Below are 21413 nucleotides of genomic sequence, written 5' to 3'. Positions count from 1 at the left end.
CTCCCAGAGGTATCAGCTTACATTTAACAAAACCAAATATTATCTAATAATATTCTATCCAGACAGCTAATCTTTTCCCCTGCCCGGTGTGGGCAGCACTTCTTGATTCAGTATCATAACTGAATTTTGATAACAGACTGTTTCCTTCCTTGTCCAGAACACTAATTAGGAATCAGGATAAGACAAAGTATGCAGATCTCAGCTTTTTGCTTCTGATTGGTCATTCTGCCTTTACTTATTCATTAGTTATGCTTCACCCAGTCTTCAAATGTGCCATTCCTCATTCAGGCCAATTTGAATTCATTTAATAAGTTAGATATCTTAAATAAAGTATTTGATGCTAAACCTCAGAACTAAATCTTTAATACAGCATTGCCATGACTGTGCCCATTGCTCAATGAGAATCTATTAATGCAACAATAATGTGATTTCACACTTGGTGTATCACCTAGAGCTTGAGATGCAGAAATCTTTTTATGAAAAAGATGAATTTCTAAAAGTTAGTACATCCAAAATTCTCGAGGGAAATGCAAAAAGTCTCAAAATTCAATCATGCCATTCAAAATCTGTGTTGGAAACTATAAGTTACTTTTATAACTTAGGAAAGAAAAATGAAATAGATTGGTCAACATCTCATTAAGCTCATTTCATCTTCTGATAATCTCAGATCTATGGGTGAAAACTCTTTCACCAGATTTCTCCCCTTTTGGCTATCTCCTCAGTGCATAATGAGCTGATGAGGACCATTTGGAGTTTGATCATGGGTCTACCTTCATAGAACAATTTAGAGCAAAAATATGTAGTTAACTGCAGCACACATGAGCAGAAGAGCCACAAGGTTACAGCAATGAAACAGACAAAGAATAATAAGACAGGCTCAGTCAGTGGACAGTTCTCAACCCAGATACTTAAACAAACGTTGGGTAAGATCCCTCTGATTTCCTGTTCTTAAAAATCCTTTACAGAGTTTATGGATCTAAGCTCAAAGCCATCAGAAATTGCACTTTGCAGATTTTCTTGAGCTCAGGACATCACATTGTAAGATGGTTCCAGCCTAAGGTTTCTTACATTTAAGCCTGAAGGCTGTGAAGAGAAGAGCTCTGGGCAATTTAGGCTGATGTGTAATGTGCATCATCAAGTGCCAACTTTTTGAACCATCAACCTGTCTTCTCTCTGCCCATTCCTACTCTTATATGATGTTGTTTGAATAAGGTGACCTCTGGGGCTTTATGCAGTCACAATTCGCTCTTCTCCCTCTTCTCTCACCCCCAATTTAATCAGTATTCTTCTCTCCTCCGGAACAATTTTATAAAAATCTTCCTTATTTTCCATTGGTAATTTTTCATTTATTAATTTGTTTCCTACTTAGTTTTTAATAAGATGTTGGCTGGGCACAGTAACTCAAGCCCGTAATCCCAGCACTTTGGGAGGCCGAGGTGAGAGGATTGCCTGAGCCCATGGGTTTGAGACCAGCCTGAGCAACTTGGTGAGACCTCGTCTCTACAATATATCAAAAAATGAGCCGGGCATGGTAGTGCACACCTGTAGTTCTGGCTACTTGGAAGGCTGAGGCGTAAGGATCACCTGAGCCCAGCAGGTCGACATTGGAGTGGCCGTGAGCGTGCTACTGCACTCCAGCCTGGGCGACAGAGTGAGACCTTGACTCAAAAAAATAAAATAATAATAATAATAAAGGAGAGAAAAAATATGTCAATTTTTAAGATTACTTAGAGATTTTATGAGGAGAAAAATTAGTTTTTCTGGTAATAACTCCTTTTGTTGTGGCTGTCAGAGCTCCTATATAATCTTGTCTTTAGAAATATTCTGAAAATCCAAACTTCCTAATATGGCTTTGTCCTTACCATGCTCTTCACTTTCTTCATAGGTTTGTCTTCTCTTGACCTCTTAATAGAGTTTTGCTTTTCCTTTTTTGATAGTTCCTTTTTAAACGAGTTAATATTCAGACATTTAGGTATAAATGTTATGGCTGAAAACACAAGCTGTATAGACAGATTTGGGTCTGAATTTCTACTCCATTTCTTATCATATTTGAAAAGTTAAAGTCTGCAATTCTTTGTGGTTTTTTTTTTCATTTGTACAGTAGGAGTTAGAAAATATCTATTTATAAGGTTGTGAGAATCACATGAGATATTTGAAAAGTGCTTCAAACAGGGTACAACATAAAGTGAACAGAATTATTACACTTAAAATACTCTACTAGAATAAGCACTGGCTAGTTTTCAATGGAAATGCAATATCATATGTAGTCAGTAGAGAAAACATCTTATAACAATTTAACTTTAACCCTGTCTCCCTACCTTTTCTTGTTCTGCCTTTGCTGAGGCTAGAGAATTTATGTTTCATTACAATCCACAGGGTCCCTATTACATCTTATTTTTGAAAAATTAGGAAAACTTTTCAAAAATATTTCAGTTGGGTCTCAAAATAAGATTGCTGTATTTAAAGAGTGAAGAAAACGCTGATCTCAGCTCCTACTTATTGTTGATGCCCTATGGCAGCAACGTGCATAGAGGGGACGAAAGGAGAGACGGGAGTGGATTCTTGCTCCTTTGCCAGATTTCCCCAACTGGAAGCCTCCAGAAGCGGGGGACCATATCTGTCTTGGTATCTTCTCCCAAAATACTTGTCAAATGACTGAATTCACATCTTTGTATGCGTTAATTTACCAGATTGTGTTCTAGCCAGAGAGAATATAAGAATATAAGAGCATTACGAGAGTGTGTGCTTTGGCGGTAGAGGGGATGCTCTGAATCACTTTGAGACCCTAACATCAGCCAAGAGGGAGCACTCCAGACTCAATTTACGAAAATAAACATGGTAATCTACATTCCAGATCCACAGGGACGTTGTTCTGCTCTGATGACTTTTTTAATTTGCTCTTCTCTCTCTCCCCTGCAGTCTCTGGCTCTAGCCCTCAATCCACTCACTTTAGGCCTAGCTCCTGTTTTTCCTGCTCCTCCTACCTTTTATCCTTAGGCTTTTAGTCTCTCTATCTACCTCTGCCCTCTGGGCTCAGTACGACTCATGACTCATATGCTCTCCCTGGTTGCAATCCTTCTGGATGAGAGACTCTCTCTGAATTGAAGAACCCAAGTAAGAGCATAAAGTGCTTCAGCACTTCCAGGCACATTTTCTGGCTCTGCCATGGAGGGTCTGGCTTAAGAAAAAAAGAAGAATTTTTAAATATAAGGCTCTGCTGTGGAAGTTTGGGTCTGTGTGAAATGCTGAAATGTGCAATATGCAACCCACCAGGCACTCCAAAAAGAAGCAAGAGCCATAATGGGGATTCAGGGTTCCAGGAACACTGTCAAAGAAGGTAGGAGGAGTCCAAAATCAAACACTACTTATTTTGCCATGGATGACCATTAGGTTACAACTGACAATTCAGTTTAATTTGCATTAAGCAGGTTACTGAGTACCAAGTTCCATATGAGGGCTAAGACAAGAAGTTAAGATGCTGTCCTTGTCCTTGAGGAGTCATAGGATAGCAAGTTATAAGACCCATAAACAAATAATGTCAGTGCCATCCTTGACTATCACCTGATACATCAGGAAACTCTATTAATTCTACCTTCAAAATGTATTTAGTTCTCACCTCTTCTGCTACCCCACCTGAGTTCAAGCTGCCATCCTCTCTCACCTGGACAGTAACAACTGCCTCTTAACAGATCTTCCTGATTCCATCCTTGCCCATTTTGAGTTCTTCTTAACACAGCAGTCAGATCATGACATCCTCTGCTTCAAATCCTCTGGCGGATCTCCTCTCACTCAGAATAAAACCCCAAGTTCTCACAGTTCTCACAGTGGCCTAAAATACCCAACATGATCTGGTCCCTGTTTAGTCTCATCATTGCTCACTCTGCTCCAGGCACACTGATCTTTCCCTGTTCTTAAAAACCCCACGTGCACTCCTGTCCTAGGGTTGCTACACTTCCCATACCCTCCCCATGTCCTTCTTCACATCTCTCCTTCCCAAGAGGGTCACCCTGACCATCCTGCTGAAAATTAACCCTTCTCCCCAGCCTCCTAGCCCAGCTGCCCCTCCTGGTGATTACCATCACCAGCCTGGCTTGACTTTTTTATTTTTTCCATAGCACTCATTATCCTCTTATGCAATGTAATTTATTATTTAGTATGTTTATTATTTATTGTCAGTCTCTCCTTTGTCAATTTTGCTCACTGTTGAGTCCCTGGTGACTAGAATAATGCCTGGAGCACAATAGGCATGTAATAGATATTTGTGAAATGAATTAAACGAATGGCTATGATATTAAGACAGTAATGTGCAGACACTAAAAGGGTACAGAGAAGGGATACTGGGGTTCACTGGGCAGGAAGATTAAGGCAGATTTTTTTTTTAAGGACAAGATCATACCAAACTGAATCTTGAAGGAGGAACAAGAATCAGGTGAAGAAAGGTAGGAAGAAAATTGCTGAGTTATATGAAGAAGTAAAAAAAGTAGTGGTTTAGTATGGTTAGTTGGATTTGGGGAAGCCCCTCAGAGTCAAAGGTATTCAAGGAAATACCAACAACATGCTAGAGATTCTAAATGCAAATCTGTTTATTAGGTAGTTCATGTTTTCTAAGTCAATAAAATTGAGATAACAACAGCCAGTGCTAATGTTCTGTTAAATCAATATAAAAAATATGCTCACCTAGAAAAGCCATCTCTTTATTGTTCTGTCCCCAGGCAGTTTCTGAATTTCCTTTTTCATATTATTCATTCTATTAGAAGGTTTTACTGAACTTAGGTCAAAAGGAACCTAAGATTTTCCTGTAGTTGGGAAACTGCTTCCCACTTCTGGAGGACTGCCCACTTCACGCTTTACTGCTGAGCACATATTTATTCAGGATTTTAGACATCATCTTGCATGCTATTAAAATGAATCAATATAGTAAGAAGCTGAATTATTTCCCTAATTAAGGTCCTGTTCTGACATTTGATTCCCTCCTTGGCATCTGCTTTTCTCCTGTCCAGGCCATGTACAAGTTATCATAGTCAAGAGCAATTTCCTTCTTTCTGGCACAGGCTCACTTGATGGGGGCAGCATTCAGAGTAGTCAGAGTCCAGGGTATAAGTCAAGAAGTGTCAAGGGATGAAAACCGGGAGAGCTTAACTTCCAGTTTAACTGGCACCTTTGGTTAAATAATAACTTCTCTCAGTTATCTGGTCTTTAAAATAAGTTTAAGAATTCAATTTGGTGGTGACTTAGTCACTTACCCACTTACCCACTTACCCTTTCTAAGCCTTAGTCACCAAATATATAAAATAGCATGAACAACCTGGACAGAACTAGAGTCTATAATACTGAGTGACCTCTCACAGAAACAAAGATCTGAGTATCACATGTTCTCACTCATATAATGGACCTTGAACATCCAATGTAATACTATAAGAAAATGACTGATGGTACTAGGAAACTATGGGGGGGGATGGAATTAACAGTAGCAAATATCTGTCTGGGGATGGGGAAACACCTCTTATCAACAGGGTGCCTGAATGAAACGTAACTGTACACCTAACCCTTAACTGTACCCCACAAAACCATAATAAAAAATATTGATAAAAAATAAATAAAATAGCATGAACAATGCCAACATTGTAGAGAAGTTGTTGGAAATGATATAGTATTTGGAAATACTAATTAAAGGCCTAAATAGATCAACCTAGTGATATACATTTTAACAGGAACCCACAAACTCTTTTCAGTGATATGTGTCCCCGATTATTCACACGGTTCAGTGAAGTTATTCTGCTCAAGAACTCTTTACATAGTAAATGTACCAATCCCACAAGTAATTAAACCTTTATCAGTAAATTTCTTGCTTACTAATTAAGAATCCTGCAGAGTTTGATGGGGACGAAGCATACACATAGGAATGGAAGGCAAAAGATGGAGGAGCCAGATCAAATTTAATAAAAATGTTGACTAGTACTGGGAGAAATACATCAAGTTAGATATTGAAACAGAGTATGAGGATGAGTTCACCAAAGACAATTTCTCCTACTTCCTCATTTTCTAAAGAGCTTGACACTGAGATAGTCTGAAGGTCATCAGTGACAAGGATGCCATGAGGGGACATAAAATAATGACAACAAGGACCACAGCAACTACCACAATGAGTCAACATGCCTTGAGCACTCCTATCCTAGACAGTATGCAAAGTATTTTATATGTATCAACTCACTTTGCCCTCACAGTAATTGTACTATTAATCCCCATTTTACATGAGAAATAAATAAAGTTGAGAGGCTTAAAATTTCTCCTAGGTCATAGCTAGTAAGTGTCACCCCATTTCTCTGACTCCCTACTCCACTAAATCAACATACTAAATGAGTAGAATCATTCACTGCAGTGAGAGGTAGCTTCCCTCTGGATCCTGATTGTCTAGGGCTGTGTTTACTTGTTTCTATGAGACTTTGATTAACAGTGAAGTGATTGGCCTGGTGCTTAGAAACCTAATGTTGACTGGACTTTTCAGGTTTCCCCAGGGACAGAGGAATAGCTTTTTCTCCCAAACATATGCAATCTGGTCCTGAGAGAGACTAAAACAGCTTAATTTTAGTCAGCATTTAATTTAATTTTTCAGAGTTGAGGTTTTTTCATGAGTAAATTGAGTCTTCAAACATTTGTCAAGGACTTTCAGAAAGTGCCAGACACTTTCTGGGGAGACATTAGGGAAACTGACCTCATGCAGATTATACTACTTGGTACTTACCATGGTGCCAGTGTATTCTTCCAGCTTAGCCTCGGAAATGGCCTTTTTGTGGTGAAGGAAGAGATCTCGGAGGAAGTTCTGTGACACCAAGCAAAGAGTTACACTTTATATTGCGAGCAAATAAACTGCAAAAGTCTCAAAAAGTTTTATTTTAAGAATTATGTTTTATTTGTCTCAAGAAGAAAATAAAAGCTTTTAGCAAGCAATAAATCCAAGAATAGAGGGCTGTCACTGTTTACAGGGAGCTCCTGGAGCCCGGGGAATAGCTCCATGAATGAAAAAAGTGTCATAAATGATAAACTATGCCTCTTTCTTAGAAAGGACAATGTACCTGCACTTTCTAAACCTTTTAACACAGATTTTTTTTTTTTTAAGTAACAAATTCAAAGTCATTTTTTTGGGGGGGTGACAGAAATCAAATTCATGATGCACATATATCAAATTCTCAGTGATGAACAAACCTACTCCTCACCCAGTGATGTTTCCCAGAAACACTTACACGAAGCTCAGCGGCTGATATAAAGCCACTGCTGTCAGCATCATATTTTCGCCAAATCTGAAATACACAAAAGTCATTACTTTATTTATCCTCAAATAATTTGGAATAATTATACTGGTGTCAACTGTAGTTCAGCACCTAAAAACAATACTTAACTGGATGCAAATTCTACTTTCTATAGAAAATTTTAGGCTTTCTTTGGTGACACCAATTGTTTGGGCAGAACTCCCTGGAAATGGATCTCTGCATTCACTTGGAGCCACTTAGGTGGACCACAGTGCTTTCAATGAAAGGATCCTTTTGGAAAGCTCAAAAGGAAAAGATATGAAGGGATAGACTTCTATTTGGGGCAACATGATAAACTATGAAAATCTCCTCTGTACTAAACACCTAAAAATGGAGGATACTATAAAAACAACTCTTTAATTATAAGACTGAGCTGGCAAGAAAGTGAGAGGAGTTCTAAGAAACCCATCATGATGGGAAAGTACAAACCTAGAGAGGGAATGTAGGACTAAAACCAAAGTCTATCCCAGGTATACCTGCAGATCCCTAGCAACATTGCCCACAACTTTATCAGAACACTGCACATGTGGTACACAGGAGGTAAGTCCTAGGGCTCAGGTAGGGTGGAAAATCAGATTAAGGTACCTGCTTAAAACTAAAACTCCAAATAGCAAAACCTTAATGAAAGGTGAACTTAAAAAAAAAAACACTGCATAGAAGTTCCCTAAGTAATCTTGCCTGTATGACCTTGACTTTGGTGTATGGGATATAATACCTCTGAAAACTTCCAGGGACAAGCCATTCCTCTCATTGGTTTGAGGTCAGCACTCATTCAGTTGAAGATACAATTACTGAACTGGGAATCAGAACCACTCAAAGTCTTTGAGGAAAGCAGTGAACTGCTTTTTTCAATAAATGCTGTTATTCTGACCACTTTTGGTTATTTCATAAACAGGCCTTGCATCAGTTGTCAAGCTCCCTAACTCTTGTACAAAATGAAATTTTTTTTAGTTAACAATTTTTCTTTAGATCCTGAATGGTCTTCCTGTGTTACCAACTGCAGGCACCTTAACTTTAAACCGCAATCAGAAAACTGTACTCAGACCCTACTGGGATAGTGGGAGTTGTTGACACTGATGCTGATGTTTAGTGAGAAGAATTCAAAAATATCACTCTTTTCAGTCTCTGTCATTCGTGTCTGAATCTAGCCAGATTTACACAATCAATGACTTAAATGTGATATGTATTCTGACTGTTTCATGTGAATATCACAAAACTATGAGAATTTCAAATAATAAAAAGAGCAATTTTATATACCTTTTTATGCTATTCTCCAAGCAAGATCTAAGTTCTTTTATGATTTTACAACAGCTAAACTATCGGAGAACAAATATTTCTATGTGGATGTTCAGTAAAATTATCTTTAAAGGATCAAGGTAAAGTAAAGAGATTTTCAGACAAACAAAGGCAGAATTTTTTACCAACAGACTCTTGGCAAAGAGTATACTCTAGGAAGAAGATGTAACATGAAAAGGAATGGTGAGCAAAGGCAATGATGGCAATGTGACATGTGATGACATGAGGGCAAATTGAAACAAATCTTGATTGTATAAAATTTGTGGCATTAAAGAAAACAAGATACAGTGAATACCTTGAACAATAATGGTATGTGAGTTGGTAGTTGTATATTAAGAGTTATAATGTGTTAAGGTCCTATGGTTTAAGGGGAAAGTTATGACATTAACTTAGAATTGCTTAAAATATAGAGAATATAATAGGTTATAACTATTTTTTTTTTTTTTTTTTAGTTGGAGTCTCACTCTGTTGCATTGTCACGGCCACCGCAGCCTCAACCTGCTGGATCAGGCGAGCCTTCTGCCTCAGCCTTCCAAGTAGCTAGAACAACAGGCTACCATGCCTGGCTAATTTTTTGATTTATTGTAGAGACAAAGTTTCACCAAGTTGCCCAGACTGGTCTCAAACCCCTGGGCTTAGGCAATCCTCTCGCCTCAGTCTCCCAAAGTACTGGGATTACAGGCTTGAGTCACTGTGCTAAGCAGCCTATAACAATTTTAATTTTTAAAAAAGAATTTAAGAATCCACAATGATATTTTTGAAAAAAAAAAATTTGCTGAAGTAAGGGAAAGCTCTTCTTTATAGAATAAAATGACAACCTAGAAAGTAAGGCAAAATAGAATATTTTTTCTTAAAAAAAGATAATAAAGACCCTTAGTGTCATTTGCTTTTCCCATTTTTCAAGATAATTTAAGCTACACAAGGCCTAATATTTTAATACTTTCTTTATGATTATTAAAGTAAACCATGTACACTGTACAAAATTAATGAAGTATAAAAAGAAGACTTTTACAATCTCCAGGAATTCTTACCTCAGAGATAATTACTTATTTTTTATGTGTTTTATTTCTATTATATTTCTATGACACACACAACAAAATTGAATGGAAGGTCATATTGTCTATACACTTGAGTGATCTATTTATTATTTTTATTCAAACTGTTCTGTGATCATTTTAAACACAGTTAAATTCATTTTTAAAATGTCATTTAAAGTAACTTTGAAATAATTATAATCATATACACATTGAAATATATAAAAGTACAAAGAATAAAATCACCTGAAATTTTACCACTTGTAAACAACCAATATTTATCTTATGTGTACTTACCTACTACCTTATTTATGCAGGTATTAGGGTAAACCTAATTCATTCCTACAATTTTTTTTAAAGATGTGGGATACAATTCCGGTAAATACTTTTTTACACAAAGTTAAGATCATACTGAGTATACAATTTTTTTTAGCTTTATTTTGCATTTCCTCTCTATCTTTATATATTCTTTGAAACTTGATCTTCACTGATGCATAATATTCAACAATAGGGTTTTCCTAATGAGCATTGCAGCACTCATTAGAATTTGGGGAATAAATGAATTATATGAATGTATCATAACTAACTTTTTAAAAATTGTTAGACATTTATTTTACTTTCAATTTGAACTGTAACACTGCAACATTAAATAAACATCATTGCATAGAAAACTTTTGTCTACCTCTCTAATTTTAACCATAAGATAGAATCCTGGAGAAGTAGAATTAGTAAGTCAAAGGGTAAAGATTTTTTTTAAAAAACCATTAACTCTGGATAGTGAAATCTTAAAGAATCCTGATTGAATTGTTTCAAAATTACTTTCCATAAAATTATTCCACAGTGTATGCTTACCAACATTAGCAACAAAACTCCAGGCCTCCTTGCTAGCATTGCATATTGTTGTGGATTCTCTTAAAATCTATATCACTTTGGTTAAAAAAAAAAAAGTTGTTTAATTTGCATTTCTTGAGTTACAGGCATATATTCATGTGCACTCAAATTTCTTCTGTAAATTACCTACTACTGTGCTTCCTCAACTTCACATGAAAGTAAACAAGATAGTGCAACAGGACGCTAAGTTATTAATCTCCTAAATTGAGACATCAAAACAATTTCCAGAGTGATGCCCTAGATACAGTGGCTATCTTGAAACTGCTGCTCTGGCCTTGGAGAAATCCTGATCTGCCCTTCCCTGATCGTTTTTCACCAACAAAGCAGTAACATCTCAAGGCTGAGAGAGGGAGTAACCCAAAGGGAAACCCAGAAGGCCACTAATTCTGCCTTAGCATTTATTTAAGCCCAGTGCTTGCAAACAGGACTGTGGGCTGGATCAGCGCTCTAAAAACTTATGTTTTGACTATTTACCATGACTTCAAAACTAAAATTAGTTGCCAACATTTAAAAACAGGTAGTTTTATGTAGCATCTAGATCTCTGGACAGCATTTCCAAAAAGTAACATTTCACTGAAGCTCCACAGAGCTATTGACTTCAGATGAGGCACATGCTCTCCAGTTTCCACAGTCCCCCAAATCCTGGCCCCTTGTTTAGACTAAGGACTTAGAATTAGCCTTAGGGCTTCCTCCAGTCCAGGCTAAAGGGGCCCATCTGCTCAGGAGCAGCCCAGGCCAACACTGAGAGAACACCAGGGTTTAAGGCCAGTCAACATCCTGTCTTCTTTGCTTGATCTTATCTTCTGTGCACAGTTCTCCCTTGGGTACTGGGCAAGAGTGATGGCAGCCACAGCAGATGGCTTCAACTCTTTTTCACCATAGAGACACAATCATACACTAACCTGCATAAACTCCACACTGCTGTCCAAGGGGGTTTCCCGGCGAAAGAGCAGAAGAAAGTTTTCATCCTCAGACAAGAACATACAGGCAAGCTAAAGGAACAGGAAGAATGGTATTCAGGGACACTGGCCAGTGTCCATCTGAAGAGTATCCCCTTGTAAAAAGGCATGGTGATACATATTACAGGGCAGAAAGGCTCAGGTTGCTCAGGACAAAGAGCTCAGCTCGCAGTTTTGTGCTCTTGATTGTCATTCTTTGATTCATTGATTATTTCAAAAAGTGTCACATACTTACCAGTATAAAACACTATGGATATCTGCCTTTCCTGAGCTTACATTTTAAAATAATGATAAACTTTATATTACTATCAGTAATAAATTAGTTAAGTACTTAATGTGTTCCAGGCACTATTCTAAGAACTTCCAATGTTAAATTAATTTAATTCTATAATAACAGAAAATAAAAATAGTAAATAATGCTTATTTGTGCCAGACATTGTTCTAAATGCTTACGTATACTTACTCATTTAATCCTAACAACAACCTATAGGGTACACAACATACCATAACTATTATTTTCTAGTTAATGAACCTGAGCCTCACAGAGATAAGAAACTTGCCAAAGTTGTGTAGTTAGTATGTAGTGAAGTCAGGACTTCAACCTGGAAATCCCAAGCCCACACTTTGAATCATGCTTTGCTGGTGAGATGCTCTATTCAGTACTTCAGTGCAATAGCAGAAAAGACTGCTGTCTGGCTTGATTCTTGATTGGTAGCTATGGTTTTATTCTTTTACATTATTATTATCTATGTAATACTGCAATAGTTGATTCAAGGGTGATAAATTCAACCAACCAACTTTCTATATGAATACCAGTGTCACTGCTTTTTTCACTCACTCCCATGAACAAAGATAATGTCTTCTTTCCCTATATGATCATAACACTTGTTTGAGCGTATATGCTGGTCTGGCTGGGTTCATTGCCAAGCCTAGGGTATTGTAATGCATATTGTCTTCTTTCTGAGTTATTCCCATAAATAATGATCCCTTCTATAACTGAGTAGTTTGTTCAGTATATCAAGCAATGCCACAGAATGAGTCCAGAGCAAATGCTCTTGGTGGGTTTTAGGCATGATTAATTCACAGTCCCACTCACATTCTCCAATGGGATATGAGTCAGCTCAAGGACACATCATGTAAATAACAATTACCATATATCGAGTACCAACTACATAGCGGACACGAGCAAGTGGATTTTAATTTACCATTTCATTAAATTATTATATCAATTCTTCAAGATAAATTGAAATAACCCCCTTTTACCAATGGAGTCAGTAGAATGCAATGTGTAAGTGACAGAATTTGGAGGAGAACCAAATTTCTTCTTCATTGCTTATCAATTATTTTATCTTCAGCAATGTAATTGATACCTCTTTGGTTTAATCTCCTCATTTATAAAATGAGAATAATATTGACATCCTGGTGTTTATGTGATAAAGTAAAATGAGTCAATATTTATAAACTGTTTAGCAAAGTACCTGACACATATTAAATAGTCAGTAAACAATAATTGCCATGATGGTAAAGAAAATAAAATTGAGCTCAGAGTAATAAAGTAACTTTCCAAAGGTTTCATATTCCACTGTTTTGACTTTTTTATGCTTTTCCCACCAACCCACACAAGATCAACTAGAACTAGGAACTGCTTTTAGGACGAAGGACTAAGGAGCGTTTTTCATACCAAGTGGCACATACTAAGAAACCCAATTAAAATGTAATTCACATGTGCCAGGTCTTTAGAACCTACTCTGTCTTCAGTTTTGGTTAGAGTGACACAGAGAAGACCTGGACAAACCAAATATACAGATAATCCCCAAACCTCACTTTGACTTTTATCTGAGGCTTTTTCCTGTCTTATTTTCTGTTAGAATATCTAAAATATGTCAATGTAGGCTGATTTTGATGTTACAACTATCTATTATTGGAGTAAGTTAAATGGTCAATGGTACAGCAGGCGAATGTAGGGAAAACAGAAGACCTGGCTACTCCTTGGACTCACAGACTCATGAAGTTTTAAGGAGCCTTGGGAACAACCCAGTCCTTCATATCAGTTTCTCTAGACACAATAACCTCCATGACACTCAAGTTCAGGGTTCCATAACAAAACAGTTGGCCAATTACCCAGGAATGTCTACCTGTTGCTAGTGAGAGAACAACATAGTTTTCAGTTCATTACAGTGCTTCATATATTCATTAAGTAAGTCAACAAATATTTATTGAGCACCACTTTGTGCTATGCTCTGTACTAGGGGCTGGAGAATTCATCAGTGAGCATGTGGTTGTGGATATGTTGGTGCATCTAGCTTGCTGCTTGCACTTATTTTTCTGTAGATGGATAAACTTATTCTTTCATATCAATTATAATGAGAATTGCTGGTTCATGTACAATTTTGCCATTGAGTAAAAGTTTTGGAGATAGTTTTGAAAAAATTTTCTTATTATTTTCTTCAGCAATATTGACTGTCCAAGTATGGCAGCATCAAGAAATTAGGTCTTCAAGTATCAGGTAATATGTCTGCCAAGCAATCTTGACTATGAAACAAGTATCTTAGTTTCAGATTAGCTCCTTTTCACATAATAAATGTATGCCTGTATAGTATGAACCTGTATACATTTATGCCTATAAACAAGATTACATTTAAACTACTGCCACTTATGTGACCAGTATGATGCTAGGACAGTAACTTAGTTTCCTTTTTGGCAAAATAAGGATAATGCTACATGCCTGTCTTCTTAGCTACTGTGAAATACAATAACAAAATATATGTGGAAATCCTTTCTAGACTGTAAATCTTTTTGTAACTGGAAGGAGGAATGATAAGATAAGAAGCAGACCACCCAAGGCACTGCACACTTAGCACAGTTCCTTGCTATAGTAGGTACTTCATATAAGTGGGTTGAGTTGAAGTAAAGACAGTTATTGTCTGTTTAATTTTAACAACCTTTGGTCATAGATCTTTCGCACCTTGACTGGAAGCTGAAGTTTAAAGTCATGTATTGTCAGTAAGTTTTTTTCTTATATCAAGGTTCACTTTGAACAGGACACTGTATACAGAGACAAATATTGACCTCCATCATCTCAATTTCCCAATTATAAAAATAGGTACAAATACTGGTTGACCAAAAGAAAATGATGAAAGAATTGCACATTCAAAAATGTTATCTGGGCAACTCCCTTGAGTCCTCTCCCACTCTAGGAGCTTTTCTGTCCTCTCAATAAATCCTACTTTTAAAAAAATGTTATCTAGGCCAACTTCCTTGCAGAAAGTCAATTTCCCAGTCTAATGAAATATTTCCTTTGTCTTTCAAAGGAAATTGCCGTCCAAGAAGGTAAAGTCAAGAAAAAAAGACAGTCAAGAAATGTACAGTCACAAAAGACATAGTCATGAAAGGTACCTCTTTCATCTGTATGCGACCATCTTTAGAGACATCTTGGGTAGTCATAAGTTGCTGTTTTATCTTGTGCACATTTTCTTCCATGACTGCATTCTGCAATGGGTCAAATATTGCCATATTAAAACCACTAGGATAGATAGGTTAGCAAATATTCAAAGCACACATCTTGATAATTATGTTATTCTAATTTGGAAAGCAAGTTCCTTAGTCATTTAAAGTGATCCTACCCTTTTGTAGAAGAGAGAGCAGTGATGGAGATTTTTTGAGCAAGCAACCACTAACTAGAATCCTGTCAAGAAAAAAATGTATAGTTTGTAGGTTACTAAAATATGATGAAAAGAAGCATAGAGATTAGAGTACTGAAAGAATGAATTTAAACAGTGCTATATATTTGACTGTGACAGATTGTAATTAATTACAGATGTTCTTCTCAAGAACTCAGAGGTTTTATATTTTTTACTGAAATGTCCAGCTCTTCTGAGCCCCAAGATTGCTGTAACCCATTCTTTTAATCTTATCTTGTATTTTTTGAGAAAGAAAATAATGAAAAAAAGGAAATAACTAAAGAAGAGACCAAAGTAATAAAGCAATTGTTAAGTTAGCCAAAGATGTCACAGCGTCCTTATAAGTATAACTTTTCTACACATTAAATTGTCTTTGGTGAATTTTAGGGTTATTATAGGAAAAATGGCATAGATAAACAGCACTGAAGAATGAATTCTGATGCAGGGGTTGAATGGCATCGATAATCTCAAACGGTGCCTGATTCTAAGATTCCTGACTTGCTAGAATTCCTGACTAAATTCATTTCTCTCATATGAGCACTCTATCTATGGTTCCAAGTCCTCCAGCTGTGAATTAGAAGGACTAGAGCATAGTATCTGTTGAATGAATAAATGATTATTTCTGGGATGGGCATTCCCAAAGGAAGTTAACTAACATAAGCCATGTTGGTGGAAATTTACATTTTAATGTAAATAAATGTAAAGCCAAAGATGTAGCCAGATTCTACATTCCACCTTTAGTTTGAGGATGCAGAGTCTTGACTTCCATTCTTTCAGATCTCTGACCCCAAAACCCATGACTATCCCTTGGATCTAAAGAAAAAGAGCCTAGGGCATCCTCTATGGTAATTTCCCATGGTTCATATCTGAGACTCTAGGTCCCAGCAGGGTATATATAATCTCTGAAGCATTGAAAGAGGCCCAAGCGAGCCGGGCTCGGTGGCTCAGCCTGTAATCCCACGCCTTTGGGAGGCTGAGGTGAGTGGATTGCATGAGTCCGCGGGTTCGAGACCCGCCTGGGCAGCGAGACCTCATCTCTACAATAAATCAAAAAATCAGCCGGGCGTGGTAGCGCATGCCTGTAATTCCGGCTACTCGGAAGGCTGAGGCGGAAGGATCACCGGAGCCCAGCAGGTCGAGGCTGCGGTGGCCGGGAGCGGCCACTGCACTCCAGTCTGGGCGACAGAGTGAGACTCCAACTCAAAAAAAAAAAAAAAAAAGAAAGAGGCCCAAGCTGTCGTACAACCTGTGCATGAGGGGAATGTACACATACAGCCTGATGCTCGGCAATGGATTAGCTAGATCTAGACCCATATTAGAGGCAGTTCTTAGCATATGAAAAGAAAGGGGCTGGAGAGAGTAACAGAAAGAACTGCAATAGCAGCTGATGGTTCCATTAAGTCAATCCCCTCAGAGGCTGTGAGGAGTAGGTAATTATAAGTACATAGGCTATTCTTCAAGATAGACTAGCAGGCAGCTTGCTGTCAGAAACCTCAAAATACCTTATTCTGAGACCTTTGTGACCCACTAATCAACAGAGGAAAGTAAAGCTATTTAGGCCTCTGAAGAATTGCTTGCCACTCCTAAACACCAGAGTGAGGGTTTGCCTGATGATAGAGGCCTCCCTGCTGCAGACTTCTGTACTCCCTGGGCATTTCTACTCAAAAGCTGGTGCAGTGGCTCATATCTATAATCCTCCCTGTAAACTTTTGGAGGCCAAGCCAAAAGAACTTGAGCCCAGGAGTTTAAGACAAGTCTAGGCAACATAATGAGACCCCATCTCTACAAAAAAATTCTAAAAATTAACCAGATGTGGTGGTATGAGCCTGTAGTTCCATCTACTCAGGAGGGTGAGGCAGAAGGATCACTGGAGCCCAAGAGGTCAAGGCTGAGGTGAGCCATAATCATGCCACCGCATTCCAGTCTGGGTTACAGAGTTAGACCCTGACTCAAACAACAACAACAACAAAAGTGGGTGTGGCAAACAAGTGGTAACAGTCTTGCCCTATTGTTAAAGACTTGCTTAGGACCAAATTATTGCTCATCAGAGAAGAAAGTCCAAAATTAGGAATAATTTCCCTAATCCTGGTTGTCCAGGTAGCATGGAGTGTCCACCAAAGATTGCTGCAACCATACTCTTTAGAATAATGCCTCAGCATTTTAAAAGTGATCCAATGGTAGATGATACTACTTCTGATAGCAGCTTAAACTTATGACTCTGGCTCTAAAAGCTTTCACCCTAGCCAAGTGCTGATGTGCCCGGACTGCTACCACAGCTCAGTGGTCCTGACTATATTAGAATCTCCTTTCTGATAGGCAACCACTGTCCCTGGAGGGACAGGGGGTGAGAGGAGATGTAAACTGACTTGGGGTGCTTTTAAATGCAAGACTCTTGGCAGACCCCAAATTTACTGAAGTGGGACCCAGAGGTCTGCATTTTAACAAGTGCAGATAAATCTTAAGCAATCAACATTTGATTTTCACTAGCCTAAGGATTCTAAGACCTCCCAACCCCTTTTTCAGCCATAGGAACACTTGCACTGAGCAGAGTATATAATAATATGTTGTCTCCTTTTCTCAAGGACCATACTTGCCCCTGTTTGAAAAAGCCAGTCCATGGACCAGATCTGAGGAAAGAGCAGTAATGAGAACAGCTAAGTTGCAAAAGATCCCTCTTCATTCTCACAATGACAACAATGCTTCTAAGGTTAGCCAAACCTCAGAAGAAGATATCTCACAGCATCCTCAGCTTAGAGCAGACCCTTGTGTTTCAGTAGCCTCTCTAAGCCCCTCAATTCCATTACTAAAAATGAGACATTTCTAGTTTCAAGAACTGACAGCAGTTTTTCCCCTCCTTTTATATAAATCACTAGAGCAAGGAGCCTTCTAAAAGGTGTGAAGTTCCAAGTCTCTGAGGATATAGGTTTTTAGGAGTTGACCATTCAGTTTATTCCAAAATTTTGAATAGTTTTGCCTTCGTCTTTTGGCTTTCCTTAAATACGCCATCCATGATTGATAAGGTGGCTTCTGATTCATGGGTTCTTGGAAAGCCATGACCTTAGAATTTATAGACATTAGTGAGAACCCTGGGGGCAAGGCTGGAAGGGTTTCCCTGTGGGCTGCTGGTGTGTGAAACTGGCCAGCTAGATTGAAGCAGGAGTCATTCTTGGGAGAAGCCTCCTCAGTCTATTCAGCTGGTGTAAGTGCAGGAAGGCAGGATAAAGAGAAGTACATGCAAATAGTCTGAGCAGAGCAAACAAGGTACTTGTGTCTCCATCCCACTCATCTGCTGCTCCCTTCACCTCACAAGATGCACAGGGTTTGGGGGTGGCAGACAGACAAAGAACAATAAAAGGTACACAAAGAGAGAGATGAGAGACCAAAAAAAGAGACAAACATGAGGGGAGAGGAGAAGCTGATAAAAGAAATGAAAGGCAATACAAAAGATGAGACAGAGATAGGAAAGGAAGAAGAAAAGATAATAAAAGATATAGAAAGAAGAGAGAGCTTTGAGCAGCAGAGAGACTAGAGACAGAAAGGGGGAAAAGGAGAAAAGGAGATGGAGAAACAGATGAGATGTAGACAAAGGTCAGAAAGAGGCAAGAGAGACTGAGAGGTAGAAAGGTCAGAGAGAAAGGCCAGAGACAATGGGAGATGAGAGTTGTGAACACAGAGATGGGAAACAGAAATGAGCAGAAAAATGAGAAAGACAGATGTTTAAAAAAAGAGACAGAATATAAGAGACAGGAAGACATAGAGGGAGACCCAGAAGTCTGTGTGCTGATGGGGGCAGATGCCAGTCTCTTTTTTTTTCTCAGCTGGTTTTCCTCTGCCCTCAACACCCTTCCCATGTTCTCAACAATGGTGGGAAAGTTCCTTATTCCCCTCACTGAGCTCTTACATGAGAAAGCAATGTACTTCAGATACATGTTCTTCCAGATAAACAAATTAAATCTGAGGATAAACTGTCTCCATAACTAATTTAGATGCAACTGTCCCCAGAGCTACTCTTCCACACCTTGTTGGAGTTTTCACCAGATAGAGCACATCCCCAGGCTAACCTCAGATCATGTGTCCCTGTGTGAGGTTTTTTTTGTCTTCTGTGCTTTGGTACAGAGATCTTCAAGAATTCATCTCCATCTCTTATCGTCAAATTTACCATCAGAGAGATATGGACACCAGAGATGTGTTCACATTTATATCTGGACTCTAGACCTGTCAGTTATTTTCTGTTTATCATTTCCTAAGAAATCTGTAACCACTTCTAATAAAATGAATAATGAAAAAATCATAATTTTCAATGGTCTGTTTGTAAGTTGCTATCAAAAAAGTACCATAAGTACTAAATACCCACAACCTTAAAGTGCTTAACATCTTTTCCACGTTTTTGAACAAAGTACCTTACTTTATCTCCAGGTATAAATCAATTAGCAGAGATATAACCAAGGAGATATTCAAAACCGAGATGACCAGGTCTCCAGTTAGTATATCTGAGTGGATGACAGATGTTACACTGAAAGTCAGTGACCATGATGTCTAATGCTACAATTGTGCCTTTTATAAAACCTGCTTAAATCCCTCCATGTTGCTAGGAGGAGAAAAATCACATGCATGCAAGGAAGAAAGGAGGTCAGATGGAATTAATAGATACAAATCAACATAAGACTTGGATGCTTGTATTTTACTAAGGGACATAAATTAATGCTTAGTGCATAAGTACTTACATCAGTACCCAATTTCATCAACATGTAGTGAAAGAAAGCATCAAGCTCCTTCTCTTCTATGTAACCTTTTTCTAAATGTAAGAAGACACACATAAATAATAGTCACTTATACAGAATAACATGGCATTTAGTATTTATCCAAATTTATGTTTAATCCCACAATATATAGACTCCCTATGGATGTTATTCTTTGTTCTTCCAATAACAAAGTGCCAGCATCCACCTCTAAAAGAACATGGATTTAAACAGTAAACACTGTTCCAGAGTAAATGCTTTATGCTGGGGTTCAAAGCATTCAGAAAAGGAAAGCTATTAAATACATGAAATTAATTTAGAATTCAGAAAAAGAAAGCTATTAAATATATGAATTATAATCAATAAATAAACATAAACTTTACAATAAAATTTACCCCAAGAATTTCTGGAGCTTGGAAAAACTTAACAGATGTAAGAACTGAATCCTCGTTTGCAAGGTTGAAACACACCCTTTAGATAATTTCTTCATGTTTCTTTGTAAATTAAAAAAAAAAAAAAAGCAAATGTTAAGTAGTCCCATTTCATATTCAAGTAGTTTTTTGGTGGGGAGGGTGTTTTGAAAGTTGATGCAATTCATCCTCCCTTTCAGGGAGTTAGTGTACAACAAATCACGGGGTAAAATGAGCACATTTAGGGAAGGCTGACTTCAGACTGCTGAGTCTCAGTCCATACGCCTCAGTCCATACGCCTCAGTCCATACATGTATATCAAGTGATGCTTGTCATTATATGTACGGTGTGCCATTATATATAGGTGTATCATTACACACTCGCGCGGGTACACACACAAAGAGATTGGGGAGCAGGACAAATCGCTTCTCCTTCGCTGAATTTCCACCAAGTATCTACATGTGTGACCCCAGTATACAAGACGTAGAGTGCAATAGGCATACTGCATTAACAGCGCAGGTACAGGGGAAAGTCGAGTTCCTTTCAGCGTGCTGGGAGCGGAACCGCGTCTACACCTGAGTTCTACTCACCATCCGCGTCAAAGCGATGCCAGACCTGCCAGAAGCCAACCGCGTTCAAGCGTCCTCCAGTCAGTTCGCGGGCGCTGTCCATGGTATTGAATCGAAGACGAGGCACCTGCGCGCCAAGCACCTGGACAGCTTTGGTACGACTCTTTCCCGATATTTCCTGACTCCCTCGCCTGCTTCTTTTGATTTCTGATGAACTATGGATGTCTGGCGGTGATGTGAGAGCGAGGGCGGCTGGGAGACGACTGTAGCGTCGCTGAGCCTCAGCCCTGACCCCGAACTCTCAGTTAAACCAGCGGCTTGATGCCCGCCCGGCTCCCGGCGCGTCGATCCCTGCCCCGCCCTACGCGCTGTCCTGGCAGATCCGCAGGGGAGCTGTCTGTCTCAGCGCTGTGGGGGATTTCGGGAAGAAAGAAGCTGTCTCCAGGCATCCACGGCTCACTGCCTTTGCCCTTTAACTTGTTTGTCAAACTCAGAGAAAACATCCTTCTTACGTTTGACTCACCTTCC

At 38.5% G+C, this 21413-nt stretch overlaps 1 protein-coding gene across 1 annotated transcript in view; it reads right to left on the bottom strand.

Moving 5' to 3' along the window:
* SCGN (secretagogin, EF-hand calcium binding protein) overlaps nucleotides 1-21160 on the bottom strand; it is a 49190-nt gene extending 28030 nt beyond the window's left edge. Inside the window, exons 1-6 of the mRNA XM_008055064.2 lie at nucleotides 20907-21160; nucleotides 19892-19962; nucleotides 14884-14976; nucleotides 11431-11520; nucleotides 7242-7298; nucleotides 6743-6820 (exon numbers count right to left, since the gene is read on the bottom strand). Of these exons, the coding sequence (XP_008053255.1) occupies nucleotides 6743-6820; nucleotides 7242-7298; nucleotides 11431-11520; nucleotides 14884-14976; nucleotides 19892-19962; nucleotides 20907-20988 (471 nt within the window). The 5' untranslated portion in view covers nucleotides 20989-21160. The remainder of the gene's footprint in view (nucleotides 1-6742; nucleotides 6821-7241; nucleotides 7299-11430; nucleotides 11521-14883; nucleotides 14977-19891; nucleotides 19963-20906) is intronic.
* Nucleotides 21161-21413: the final 253 nt, after the last annotated feature.

Source organism: Carlito syrichta, unplaced genomic scaffold (assembly GCF_000164805.1).
Source record: "Carlito syrichta isolate Samal-C Ts95f unplaced genomic scaffold, Tarsius_syrichta-2.0.1 Scaffold301645, whole genome shotgun sequence".
NCBI classification, from domain to species: domain Eukaryota; kingdom Metazoa; phylum Chordata; class Mammalia; order Primates; family Tarsiidae; genus Carlito; species Carlito syrichta.
The sequence above is the reverse complement of the archived record's forward strand: the minus strand, read 5'-3'. Positions and strand labels throughout refer to the sequence as shown.